Raw genomic sequence first — 14,907 nt, 5'->3', positions numbered from 1 at the left:
ATAATCTCTGCAGACGAGCGCAAGTTTTCCGCCTACTTGCCAAGAACCAGGAAATAGTCATGATATTTTGATTGGTGACTCTCACTTGATAATAGTCTTTGCGAAATACTTACTTTTCTGTTAGTTTCGTGGTCGACGGAGTTTGTTTCAGTTATGGCATCGTTATTCAAGAAAAAGACCGTAGATGGTAAGTTTTTTTTTGCTGCTGCTCTAAGGCTTGTTTGTTTGGCAAAGCCGCCCAGCAACACTCTCACGTCAATCATCGGCTGGTTTCGTTACTCAAATCCATTTGTTTAATACATTTAACCATTTGTGTGGTCTTTTTGGGCATATATTCACAGTGCTATTTAACACAGAAGTGTATTTTATGATAGAATGTGTTTTTGGAAGCTGCCACCGAAACCGCTTTGAATTTTGATCTGACTTAAGTCTAAGAACTAATACTTAACAGTATCGGGTTAAAGAGAGTATTTTAAAACAAAACTAATAGTTTATGAAATCACTGGGCCACTTCTGTATCGTTAAGGGTTCTAAAATGACTTGGTATAAAAGTAGTAGGCTACCTATACATATTTTCTTGTTATAGCTGTCTCAGAAATGTCAACATTAATAATTGATATGGTAATCGATAACTATATCTCCTCTCACACTACAGATGTTATTAAAGAACAAAACAAAGAGCTGCGGGGAACGCAGAGACAGATTACAAGAGACCGGACAGCACTGGAAAGACAGGAAAAACAGCTGGTGAGAATCCCCACCCATCAATGTGACGTGAATATGATGCCAACTGTTCCCCTTTCTCAGCACTGGAGTGTATGAGATCACGAGGTTATGTCATTAATGTCGCAGAGGGCCTGAGAGTGTCAATAGATTATGACGAACAGCCCATGATTCTAGTTTCAAGTTGAGATAAGGTCTATTTGTGCCATTGCCAGTGTATCTTTCAGAAGTCCCCAGTGGAATATTGATAATACTTTAATACTTATAGCTTCCCATCATATTTCAATGGCTATACGGTAATTTAAAACCAGTGTTAACATTAAAAAGTTATGTTACAGTGTTTCATATTGGTGCCTTGATATTTTATCATTCATAGCCATATATTTCTTTAAAGGGTTGGTTCACCCAAAAATTAACATTTTGTTCTTAATTATTCATCCCCAGGTCGTTATAAACCTGTAAAACTTTCATTCATCCTCAAGACACAAATGAAGATCTTTTGAATGAAATCTGAGTGCTTTCTGTCCCTCCATAAACACAACTTCTGTTTTATTGGCACAAATACTCTTTGTGCTGCTTCAAAAAGTTCCTAAAGAGATTGTAAAACTAATCAATTTGAGTAGAGTGATTTAGTCCAATTGTTTTATTTTTCGAAACTCAATAGCTTTATATGATGAATGATGAATTTAGGCTTTTATTTACATATGAACATTGATCAGCAAACATAAGCTGAAGCTGAACCGAACTAGCTTGAATACGAGACTAAGGCCTAATCCCATTTCTACCCCTTAGCCCTTCCCTTTCCCCTACCCCTTCATTTTGCACGTTCACGTGTAGGGGTAGGGGTGTGTCCATTCTCTTTTGGCTAGCGTGGTAGGGGTAAGGGGAAGGGTCAGATAGCCCTTCAAACAAAGATTTTTCAGGACCACGCTTCGAATAAACGGGTATGAGGAGTGGCTTCACTAGTTCTGTATCGTCTTAGGAAACTCGAAGGCTGATATAAGGAAACTAATAAAAGAAACAGGGTATGATGATGTGTAATGGTAATGTGTAATGGTGGTGTCGTATTTCTTAGGGGAATATTTTCACCCCTACATCTTAACACTCTGTTTCAAGGGGCAAGGGGGCAGGTAGGTGTAGGGGAAGGTGACAGGGTATTAAATAGTATTGGGATTGAGCCTTGGGACCTCGTTGGTTCTTGCGGAAGCTCAAACATGTTGCGTAACACATGAAGCCTTATTTACTACCTTAGCTTGGCTCCGCAGCGCGAGCCTTCGCTGACTGGACACACTCCTCCCCAAACGGACAAGGCATTTATTCTTGACGCGCTCGACGTTGTACTATTCTAGTATTCTTTGAAACATCAGAGTAATTGTTCTAAACCACCAGGAAACAGCGGTGAGGAGAAATAGAAGAATTAATACAGATGACCATATTTATTTCAGTACACTTCACCAAAAAACACACTACAAAATAATTGTGTAAAACTCAGTAAACCTTGATATTAGTACTTGTGCTGTATAACATGAGAATGAACCTTGTTGGTTCTTAAGGAAGCTCAAACGTTCTGTGTAACACGAGACTGAACCTCGTTGGTTCTTAAGGAAGCTCAAACGTTCTGTGTAACATGAGACTGAACCTCGTTGGTTCTTAAGGAAGCTCAAACGTTCTGTGTAACATGAGACTGAACCTCGTTGGTTCTTAAGGAAGCTCAAACGTTCTGTGTAACATGAGACTGAACCTCGTTGGTTCTTAAGGAAGCTCAAACGTTCTGTGTAACATGAGACTGAACCTCGTTGGTTCTTAAGGAAGCTCAAACGTTCTGTGTAACATGAGACTGAACCTCATTGGTTCTTAAGGAAGCTCAAATGTTCTGTGTAACACGAGACTGAACCTCGTTGGTTCTTGAGGAAGCTTAAAGTGCTGTGTAACAAGAGACTGAAACTCGTTGGTTCTTGGGGAAGCTCAAATGTGCTGCATAATGCATAAGAATGAACCTCACTGGTTTTTGCACATCAAGCGAACATGCTTAGGCTTCTGCATACAGCAACTAATGTGTGAGTTTATAAATGTTTATATGTGAATAAAAGTTCATTAAATTTAAATGAAATCTGTTCATCATATAAAGCGATCGAGTTTTAAACCACAAAATTCATATGGATTAGTTTTACGATTAATGTAGGAAGTTTTTGAAACGTCAAGGTGTTAGTTGCCTAGCTGTCAGTGTCAACGGAGGGACAGAAATCTCAGATTTAATAAAAAAGGTCTAACGGGTTTGGAACGACATGAGGGTGAGAAATTGATATTGAATTTTTTTTTTAGCATTTTTGCTTGATCTATACTTTTAAGTGATATAATAACAATCTACTTGAATTACCACCTTAGAAAGTACAACTAATATCCATTATAATAATAATAAAGGTGGCAAAATATAAAGCTATATGTAGAACTGAGTTCATTGTAAGTGGTCGTGGCCGTGGCCTTAAAACATGGCCAATACCCATATATAGACATGTACACGCACACACGCGCGCGCACATTCCAGAAAGCAAAGTTAACTTACCGTAAAACAAACCCTGAACTCCCGGTTTATTATCAAACCTTGCTTACTCGAGGTATGCGGGTTCCAAAAACGAGTCCCGGAGTAAGTTCAGACAACTCTGAGTGTGTTCCTGGTTAACACTTCTTTCTCAACAGAGTGATGACTTGATGATTCACCATGGAAACAGAAGAAAAATCACGCCATTCTACTTCATCTTCTTTTGTTAATTGGCAATTTACATGACCTACTTAGTGCACATCGCTACCTATTTGGTTTAATAAATATTCTTTAATTCACTGAGAATAAGGATTATATTGTAGGTCCATGTGTGAGATGACATTAAAATCAATAATAATATTTGAATTGATGTTAAAACAAATTGTTTTTCACTGTATAGTAAGGGAACTCGGTTAACCAATTAACAGAATTTTTTACTTGCACTTTTTACTTGCACAAATGTACAAAAAAATCTGCATTTTATGTATTAAAGGTGTTATACAACCAAACATTCTTTTTCTTTATCTAATTATTATAATGTCACCTACAAGTGCTATAGTTTAACTGAGAACTGCAATGCAATTATAATGCCATCCACCCCTAACTATTTTCTACTTTTTGTTTTCATCACAGGAGATGGAAATCAAGAAAATGGCTAAAACAGGTAACAGAGATGCCTGTAAAGTTTTAGCCAAGCAGCTTGTGCAAGTGAGAAAACAGAAAACGCGTACATATGCTGTCAGTTCTAAGGTCACCTCCATGTCCACACAAACCAAGCTTATGAACTCCCAGATGAAGATGGCTGGTGCAATGGCCACAACCACCAAAGTAAGTAAACTTTTATAAAAGTCTGTTCTAAACCTCCATTCAATTTAGGCAATTTAGATCCACTTTAACTTCACATTTAAGTAAATAGGGCTGTTCATTTTGTAGTCATTTTAGAGCCATGGCTTCCCTCTGGAATTTCTAATGTTTTTTTTTTTTTTTTGAACTATGGCTTAGGATTTGTGAGTAAAATAAGGATTGGGGTAAACATTACTGGAAGCAACTTTGCTTCCAAATGTGAAAGGATATTAAAGTAACATTAACCTTAATTTACCTCAAATAGAAAAAGACTCATTATAAATTCCCAAGGTAATTCATTGCTCGAAAATGCTAATTTGCTTCCAGCTAGGGCTGCAAATTGATGTTGTGCATGATGTGACTTAACTCTTTTAGCCATGTAGGTAAATTTGTTTTGGTTTTGTTACTATTATGTACTAATTTGGGTCTATATGTTGGTCTATAAATGCATAACTGTCTGGGATAGTGTAGTGGCATGTTGATACACAACCATCATTCTTAGTTTGCATAAGTAGCCTAAATTGCACATTTTAAAATGGATAAGAATCAAAGAGTGACTCAGTTGTATGTGTCTCTGCCTCTCTCAAAACAACTTGCAGACAATGCAAGCTGTCAACAAAAAGATGGATCCAAAGAAGACCATGCAGACACTGCAGAACTTCCAGAAAGAAACAGCAAAGATGGATATGACGGAAGAGATGAGTAAGATGTGTTTTTATCTATTTATTTATTTATTTTTATTGTGGGTGTTTTTTTTAAGTGGGTTTTTGAAAAAAGAATGTTATATAAATCCTAAAGTATATTGTTTGACGACTTTGTGATTTTGCCAGCATTTGATTGTAATGCATGCTTTTTTTTAGACCTATTTTCTGTGCTTTTGTCCGTTTACAGTGAACGACACTCTGGATGAGATCTTTGATGATTCTGATGATGAGGAAGAATCTCAGGACATTGTGAGTCAGGTGTTGGATGAAATCGGAATTGAGATCTCAGGAAAGGTAAGAACTGAAAGATTATACGGGCATCAGTCAAATCAATGTTGAGGCACTAGATTAAATAAAATGTCTTATTACTGTTTTGTATTAGTGTTGAAATCCATTTCTGTCCATTAGGACTGCATAATTTATTGAACAAAAAAACCCTGTGTATTGTGATAAGATTTCAATTCATTAATCCCTAGACTTTATGGAGATGTAGAGAAAATACTGGCATATGATTATGCGTGTATGTGTCATATGCAACAACCAGACAGCAGTGATGCCAGTGTGACCTATAACTAAATTTACAAATGTTTTTGCATTCAAACAAGGGCAAAATTAGTAAGCACCTCAGTTGTGTGGGAGTGTTTTGGCTTTACATTTTTTAACCACGCTCAATCAGAAGTAGTTATAAAACCTGTAGACCACGGTTGTTTTCAGAGAAGAAATACAACAAACCTCTTTAGTCTGTCTAAGCACGGCAAACTATAGAAAAGACTGACACCTACAGAATGTTTAATCTGAGATATGTTTTCTTTAACTAGAAAAAAAGAAGAGCTATTAAATAATAAATAATCCAAATAATCCTTCAAGTTTATAACACATCACGTTTTTTATTTGTATCATGCAGCCCTAATGTTCATAAACTATAAATTCACTATTTACAAATGCCAGTACTATATCACAGTGGGTTTCATGTTAGTGTTCTTCATGTAAAAGTTCTTCAAGATAAGTTTTTCCATGTAAAATGACCCTGTCGTGTACATCCATAGATGTGTTTTTGCCTCTTAAATTAGCTCAAAAACCTCCCCCAAAAACCACGTATGCCCAGGGCATTCCGCACAACATCACCTGTACCAAGGCAGTCTTGAACATTGTAGAGGGACCAAAGTAATTAAATAATTAAAGGATTAAAAGGAGTTTAAAGGAATAAAGAGGAAATAAGAACGGTAAAAGAAGTTATAGGTCTAACTATAACTTGTATATAGTTGTGCAGTAATCCATTTAACCTAGTGCTGTCAATCGATTAAAAAAATTGACTAGATTAATCAAAATTAAATCGTAATTAAAAATGCAAATTTTAATTTTAAATATTTTAATACATTTTATAATGTAATAATTTCACATTTAATCTCCAAATTACTGCAGAAAAAACATAGAGACAGTATATTTTAAATATTTGTTTAAATTAAAATATTAAAAATAATTTGCTTTTTATGAATGAAGGCCAGTGTCACTGATACTAATGCTAATACTGCTAACTGATGTCTCTATGAAATAGTTTTCCCCCAATTGTAGTAATTACCATGGGAGTGAATGGAGTTGTCAGAACGCTTAATAAATCTTGACTTTATCTGACAGTTTTGTTGACATTCCCTTTAGCACAGCTCCATCTAGTGGATGCATAACGCAAACCCAGTCAAACGTTTGACTGCAGTATCTTCTATTCTATGCGCCTTATAATTCGGTGCGCCCTACATATGAAAACAGTTTTAAAATAGGCCATTCGTTGAAGGTGCACCTTATAATCCGGTGCGCCTTAGTGTGGAAAATACGGTAAAAGTTCATGGTAATATGAGAATATCCTGTAAGTTTTAGAGCTGAAAACTTCCTTTTTAGTCAAAGAAAAGCTTTTATAGACACCAGGCCCAGAAAACGATTGTGTGCTTCATCCTTTATGTCATCGTGCGACAAAACACACACCTCTACAGAACGTGTAATTCAGGAACCCCGCTCATGGAACTGTTCGGATCACTAGCCAGCAGCAGTAACAGTCTGAAAGAAGATAGCAATATATTGTGAAAGAACACAGTTGCTGCATAAGCTTCCTTTGGATCATAATATTAGGGATGTGTGATACTTCATTTATTTTTAATGAAGTTCCAGCTCACATGGGGAAGACCACATGCGTTTGTGCACGTGTGTGTGCATGCACAGTTTGCACTTACATCGTCCGATCGTGCGGGCCATGTACTACAGAAATAGTACAATCAATCGTGGGTGGATGAGAAATAAATCATTGTGTTTTCTTGATAAAGACGTTTACGAGCCCTGTGGTCGAGAGAATCTTTGCTGTTGCCGCTTTCAATGTAATCTCTCCCTCATGTGAATTTACAGGGGCATAGATATGACGGTGGAGCTGAAGCTCATTAAATATGGCAATCTTCTCCAATCCTAGCTGTGGGCGTTTACTTCCAAGTCTCTAGTGCGGCACGCCCATCAAAACCCAGAGTTTAGGAGAGAGCCTCAAAAACCAGTGTAGAAAATAGCCTATTAGTTATGTTTTTGAATGTAAAAAACATAGGTCTGATGACCTCAGACAATAGTATAAAAAAAGGAAAAAAGCCAGTTCATGACACCTTTAATAATGTTATGTTTGGGATGCATCGATAGCAATACCAGTACTCGCTAAAAATATAATCTTAACAATCTTTTACAAATCTCTTTTACAGGAGAACTCATTTTGGAGGTCTCCTACAATGTTTACATGCGTCCAAGGTTAAAAAACATTTACACTTTCTCATATACATTGCAGCATCACCTTTTCTCAAAGTGTTTTCAGAGAGCCTACTCTGCTCTGATTGGTCAGATGTCCCAGTCTGTTGTGATTTGTCGACCACTACAGTGTGTGTCCAAAACTAAACTCATATTACCATCAAATAACTTTAGCTCGGGAATCTTCCTCAGCACATGTATACACAGTGATACAAACAGTAACAATGCAGTTGGTTTTCTTGCCGTTGGTTAATGCAAAGTGGATTTGCTTTCACCACACTGAAAAAAGCATCTTCTCAACACTTCTGCGTTGAGTGTATAAAGTGTCCAACATTCCACATTTTGTTTTTTTCATCTGGGTATTTGCACTTTTTTTTGCGTGTGTGTGTGAACACTACTCGCATAATTTATACTAGAAAACAGCATCGAGCAGTGCATAAGTACACAAATTGGGATGTGCCTGCCTTTTATGAATGAGTCGTTAAAAGACGCTGATTCATTCAGTAACAAAACATAATTGTGTTACTCAGAGATGTGTAATGACTCGACTGTGGATTAGTTTGGAGCTATTTTCATTGGAGCAAAATAATGTTCTGTTTCTAAAATGTGTAGATTTGTAAAAAAGGGTGGATGGCCTACAGTGGTTCTGACTGCAGGGTTGCTGAACGACTAAAGAAACGTTATCAGCGTGATGGTAGAAAACTGTACATTTCTCGTCTATAACCACCCACTGCTACTTATACCAACGACGGAAATAAGCGCAGTTACAATAGCAAAATATGTGGGAGAGCATTGCTTTAATGTGACTAGATTGTATTGCAATACACTTCAAAGTTAATACCAAATCAAAACTAGTTAGCAAATCATTTATAATTGAAAGAATTTAATGACAAAATCTGGTTTTGGTTACACTTAAAATGGTTATAATTTAAACTTATACCATTAATTGTACCCAGCATGTATAGAATAGAGAGAGAGCGCGAGAGAGCGAGCAAAGAGAAGGCCCCTAGAAGAGACAGCCTGAGAAAAAGAGTGCCAGAGCAACAGTTTGAATCTTCTTTTATCTATCCCTTGACCATGTGACTGAAACCATGTGAGACATTCAAACTGACCAATCAGACCAAACTTCCCCCACTGTAACTACAGGTGTGGTAACATCCATTTGGCCTACAGGCCTTCAGCATCTCTTTGTCTTTAGGAATCCCAAATGGCCCTGCTGGTAAGAGAGAGGGGGTGGAAAACAGTAAAACAAATGTCTTTGTTCAATTCAAAAATCAAATATCTTTGATTATTTTCAATTCTTTCAAATGTAAGTCAATTGAACTATAATCAATATTACATTTGCTGTTGTGCTGATATTGTGGAAAACTCTTGCTTTTTTTCCACATTTTTTGCACCATATATTGGATTGGGTTTAATTTTATTTTGGTGGCATTTTTGCCCCAAGTTAATTTCCGACCCTGGCGCGAGTGTCACAGCTCTTTTTCGAGCCCAAGCAGAGACCCCTTCTGTTGCGAGGCGTAAAAACATAGCAAAGGCCGCCTCTGATCGCACTGCATGAAAGGTAGAATCCGAAAAAGCATAATAAGGGCACTTTAAGTAAAAGCTTATTATTTATGAATCATAACTTGTGTGTGAGAGAATTTGCACTTATTCTATTTTAACGAATGAGATCCATAGAGAATTAAATCTTTTTTTTGTTCTGGACTCTACATGAAATGTCATGATTATTGAGTCTTTGATTGCAGCAGCACTATCCAACACATCGTATTTTGATCGGTAATGGATTTTTTGTTCCCCCTGCAGATGGCTCATGCCCCTTCAGCTGGCCGAAAGCAACCGAGCGCCACCACATCCAAAGCAGATGGGATATCAGATGAGGAGATTGAGAGACAGCTCAAAGCCCTTGGAGTGGACTAGTGCTCATGCACACACGCGCACACAAACACCTGATTATTGCCTGGCAACAGGAGGAAACACACTCCACTCAGATTCACAGACACGCATTAGAATACACCCATGCCGAATACAAATGCATACATAGACACAGATACTGATAAATGGACTGTCTAAAAGATTACATTCAATCACAGACCTGCCTACTCTGGGATGTCCGTGCCACAAATGGCAAATGCAATTTTTTTTTTTTTAAATATTATTATTTATTTATGACAATGAGAGATGATGACTATTAAGGTTGTTTAGGACTCTTTCAGGGGATCGGCTGTTTCATCTGGCTTTAGAAGGACAAAATTGAACTAAAAAGTTTGAATACACATGTTGCAAATGAATGCATACACAATGCCTTTGAGAAAAAGGCAATTGCGTTCCCCTGAAATCTACACTTCAGTCTCTTTGATCAATAACTCTGAAAATCGCATTGGTGTAAACAGGTTTGACAGGAGAACTCTACCTCTGTAAACATAAGAATTGACAGGGCTGGCTCTTTAGTCTCACCGTGTTTCGTCTCGTCCTCACTTTACCCTGCTCTTCTCCCGACGCGTGGCAAAACACTTGTGTGAGTCACATCTTTAGTTTCCCGTTATCACCTCCGCTCCGGTTATGAATCGGAAATGATTGAGTTTTTCTTCTGGGTTCATTTCTTACTTGGATATTTCGAGTGCTCATATTTTATTCAGCTGCTTTTCAGGGGCGATGCCAAATGGTAAGAAGTGTGTTCCAGTTGAGCACATTATTTGTCCTCCTGTGATGTCTGAAGAAGTTACTCTCCTTGATATCTCATGTGCCTGAGGTCTCAGGTTGACCGCGTGTGTGGCTTTCTCTCGCAGTCCTATCGGTGTGTTCTGACTTCAGAGATGCTCGCTAGGTTTCTGTTACCTGACGATTTAAAGTAAGGGTTGTTATTTTGAGTCGCGCGTGACGTGAAAGCGGCATACTGAGCTTGAACTTTGATTATGCACAGAAATGGATTTTAGGTTGACGATGGTTATGCACTGCAATATATCATAAGGATGTAAATAATGTAAGCATGGAAGGTTAATTAGTTTAGAGCAGTGGTTCTCAAGCCTGTCCTGGAGGACCACCAGCCCTGCACATTTTGTATGTCTCCCTCATCTAACACACCTGATTCAACTCGTGTGCTCATTAGTAGATACTGCAAGACCTGATGGGTGTGTCAGATATAGGGAGACATACAAAATGTGCAAGGCTGGTAGTCCTCCAGGACAGGTTTGAGAACCACTGGTTTAGAGTTTATTGTTTAATCAGCTGAGTTTTTAAAAAAATATGGGTGATGACTTTTCTGTTCTAAAATTTGTTCACAGAAAGGCATTGTTCAAATTTAAGGGGATTATATACCATATTTAACCATAAATAAAATTTGTTATAATATATGGCTTGTTTGTGTTTTGTCTCTATAGATAAGTGGAAAGTTATTTTTTTTTTAAATAGCCATTTACCACTAGAGGGCAGAGCCAAAACATGATTAAATATTTACAATTGTTTCCTATTTATAAGAAAGCTGCACTGCTGTTCAAACATTCGCGTGCAGTAGTATATACACATTTAATTTTTTTGTGGAAAGAAATTATTACTTTTACTCAGCAACAATACATCAAATTGGTCAAAAGGGACATTAAAGACATGTATAATGTTACAAAAAGTTTATTTTTCAAATAAATAAATCTTTTTTTCTTCTTTTTTTTTTTACCTTTTATTTATCAAAAAAAATCAGCTTTTACAAAAAATATTAAGCAGTACAATTTTTCAACATTTTTCTTGATCACCAAATCAGAATATTAGAATAATATCTGAAGGATCATGTGACTGAAGACTGGCGCAATGCTCACCATAGCATGAATAAATTATACATATAATTATAAATGTATAATATAGTATAAAGTACACAATAAAATACATTTTAAAATAATAAAATGGAAAGCTGTAATATGTCAATGTATTTTTTTGTCCAAAAAAAAAAAAAGCCTTGGTGAGCATAAGAAACTTGTATTTGTATCTAGATTTATTTTTACATTTGTGTGAAGTTAAAAATATGATGTGTGATGATAATAATCAGCCTGATATTAACATAATTACAGGGATTGATAATTTAAGTCTCCAGAAGTTTAAAACTGACTGCCCTTTTTATAGAAAGAAAGTCTTATTCCTTGGAATGATAAACAAACAAACAAAAAAAGCAGTCTGACCTTAATCCTGTATTTCAGAAAGCACAATAGTTGGGAGACTTGAGTCTGCGATTTATATAACGTCTATGGTTATGGTCGTTCAGAAGCATTTATCTCAATTTAACAGCATACTGACTTCAAACCCAGAAACTGCCATTAGTGTAGGAGTCCTTTGAGGATTACTGAAAAATGTGTCACCCTCACATTTTCACTTCATTTCACAGAGCGACACAAGATGCGCACAGTGCAATCCTTCTGGCCTCCTTGAACGTCTGGAGACGCGAGTGTACGTGACTCAGAGGCAAATGCTGGCACTCCCACTCACAAATACTTGAATATTACATTTCAGTCAAGTCATGCCAGATTAGCCATGAAGAAGAATCTGACTCAGTCCAAAGGTAAATCTAAACTTTAACATTTTAACATTTGCAATATGATTAAACAGAATAACAGAGGTGTCGACAAAAGAGAAAATGGAAACGGTGTGAAGCTTCTGGTCAGACAGGCCAAGGCTGGAAATGATTCTGCAGGCATGCGTTTGGCTGAAGCAATTGATATTGACTTTTCTTTGGAAGTTGACATTTTTATTTCTATCTATATAATTCACCCAGACGCCGAAGGCGGTTGGTTCTTCATCCCAAATAACAATCAATTGCTAGAAGGACTTTTCAGCATGTCAAGAGATGAAAGTCCGTCATGAATATGGCCTAACAGAATCTGCTGAGAAACTCATGAAGCCCTTGGCCCTTTGCATGTTTGTTTATTAAATATGTTGGCAAAACTTGATTCATGTGTCAGCTGCAGTTAAAGGATTATTTCACTTTAAAATGAATATTACCCCATTTACCTAAAAACATCCTAGGTGTATATGACTTTCTTCTTTCTGATGAACACAATCTGAGTTTTATTAATAAATATCCTGATGTTTCCAAGCTTTATAATGGCAGTGAGGGCTCATAAGTTTGAAGCTCAAAAGTGCCTTCTGTATTCAACCTACGAAGAAAGTGTAACGCATTATCGGACGTCATATATCACTATGTAGATTTTGTCTTTCATAAACGCATTGCTTCGCTTCAGAAGGCATTTATTAACCACCCAAAAATTCAAATGAACCCTTTATTCACCCTCAAATCATCCAAGGTGTATGCCATTCTTCTTTCTCTTCTTCCTCTCTATAATTATACTAAAAATGTCCTGGCTAATCCAAGCTTTATAATGACAGTGAATGGCTGTTTCTGTCCATAAAAGAACATCTAACCATCATAAATGTAATCCATACGGTTCTGGGGGGTTAATAAAGGCCTTCTGAAGCAAGTTGATGCATATTTAAAGGTCCTGTTCTTCACGATTCCATCTTTCAAACTTTAGTTAGTGTGTAATGTTGCTGTTGGAGCATAAATCATACCTGTAAAATTATAAAGCTCAAAGTTCAATGCCAAGCGAGATATTTTATTTAACGAACGTTCCCTTTCAAAGCCTACAGCAAACGGCCGGTTTGGACTACACCCCTGCACTTCCTTCAGGAATGACGTCACTAGAACCGTTTGTTGACTAACCCTCCGCCCACAAGAACACGCAAAATAGGGGGCGTGGTCTTGGCGCGCATTCAGCGCTTGCATCTCCCCGTTATGGTAAGAGGCGGGACCTTTCCGGGCAAAGTGCGCTAAGCTGCTGTCCAATCACAACAAGGGAAGCGCTGGCCCAATAAGAACTTGTTACGTGTTTCTGAAGGAGGGACTTCATAGAACAAGGAAATCATCAGGCCGTTTTTAGGACAGAGGAAACAGCGCTGTACAGATAAGTCAATTGTGTGAAAAATACAGTTTTTTTACACGCGAAACATGAACTCAGGTTATATTGCACACTGTAAATATAATCAAAGCTTCGAAAACACGCGAAGAACGGGACCTTTAAAACTGTAATCTCTAACTTCCGCTAACTGCCCAATGCACGTTCACGAGAGACTGGCGTTCCAGCGTATGATGTCAAACGCTGTGAGATGCTAGCTCTTGTGAGAACCATGTTTTGCTTTATCCTTTGAGCTTCCACGTTTATCATTGGAACATACACAGGAACTCCAGTCTCTCGTGAACAAGTGTATGACAATTAGCGGAAGTCAGAGATAACAGTTTGTAAAGTTTTAAATAGGGAAATTTAGCTTACACAAACTTCGCCACACTCGCATCATTTCGCTTCAGAAGGCCTTTATTAAAGGATCACGTCAACTTTTTGGGACTTTAGCTTATTCCCCGTATCCCCCAGAGTTAGATAAGTCCACATACCATTTTTATCTCTGTGTGTGCCGCTAGCCTAGCTTAGCACATAGGCTTGAGGTAAACGGCTCAATAAGTGACAAAATAATGGCAACATTTTCCTATTTACATGTTGTGATATGTTAGATCGTGTACTAAGACCGTCGGAAAATAAAAAAAAATGGTTTTCTAGACCGAAATGGCTAGGGACTATACTCTCTTTCCTGCGTAATAATCAAGGAGCGTTGTTGCCGTATCATAGGTGCAGCGGCGCAATGATATTACGCAGCGCCTGAAAATAGTCCCCAGCACACTCTCTGTGCAAGCAGGTTGTCACGTTGGTTATGTTGATGGACGTTAACCTATATTTTCAGGCGCTGCATAATATCATTGTGCCTGCTGCAACTTTAATTTTCGGTCAGTCTTAGTACATGATGTAACTATACACATCTAAACATTTGAATAGGAAACCTTTGGCGTTATTTTGTCACTTATTGAGCAGTAGGCTAGATGGAGACGTTTACCTCCAGTCTTTGTGCTAAGCTAGGCTAGCGGTGGGTTCGTCAAACATATGATATAAGTTATGCCATCATGGAGATAAGAATGGTATATATAGACTAATCTAACTCTGGGGGATACGATGAATAAGCTAAAGTCCCAAAAAGTCAGCATGCTCCTTTAACCCCCGCCCTGTATCTGTGAGGATTTTTTTTTATTATGTGACCTTATAAAGAAGAGCCAGGACATTTTTAATATAACTCCAATTGTATTCGTCTGAAAAAAGACATATATCCAAGGTGACTTGAGGGTTAGTAATCAGCATTTTCATTTTTTGGTGAAATATCTCTTTAAAGGGTTACTTCAGCGATTAGCATATAGCTTTGTATCAGTAGAAACCCTGAAGAAAATATATTGACAGGAGCAGATATTAA

The 14,907-nt window shown here is 37.4% G+C and overlaps 1 protein-coding gene across 2 annotated transcripts; it reads left to right on the top strand.

Annotated features, from left to right (window-relative positions):
- The first annotated feature begins 25 nt into the window (after positions 1 to 25).
- Positions 26 to 10,929, top strand: chmp2bb (charged multivesicular body protein 2Bb). Of its 2 annotated transcripts, XR_010904748.1 has the most exons (7): positions 26 to 187; positions 656 to 747; positions 3,896 to 4,090; positions 4,705 to 4,807; positions 4,997 to 5,103; positions 9,385 to 10,582; positions 10,768 to 10,929. XR_010904748.1 is itself a non-coding variant. In XM_067441406.1 (6 exons), exons 1-6 carry the CDS (start codon positions 154 to 156, stop codon positions 9,496 to 9,498), a joined length of 645 nt encoding a protein of 214 aa, XP_067297507.1. In that variant the 5' UTR covers positions 26 to 153; the 3' UTR covers positions 9,499 to 10,929. The 2 variants fall into 2 exon arrangements, 1 of the variants encoding a protein (XP_067297507.1); XM_067441406.1 differs by having other exon boundaries at positions 9,385 to 10,929.
- The last annotated feature ends 3,978 nt before the right edge of the window (positions 10,930 to 14,907 follow it).

The sequence above is a fragment of the Pseudorasbora parva genome, chromosome 4 (assembly GCF_024679245.1).
Source record: "Pseudorasbora parva isolate DD20220531a chromosome 4, ASM2467924v1, whole genome shotgun sequence".
In the NCBI taxonomy this organism is placed as follows: Eukaryota; Metazoa; Chordata; class Actinopteri; order Cypriniformes; family Gobionidae; genus Pseudorasbora; species Pseudorasbora parva.
The sequence above is the reverse complement of the archived record's forward strand: the minus strand, read 5'-3'. Positions and strand labels throughout refer to the sequence as shown.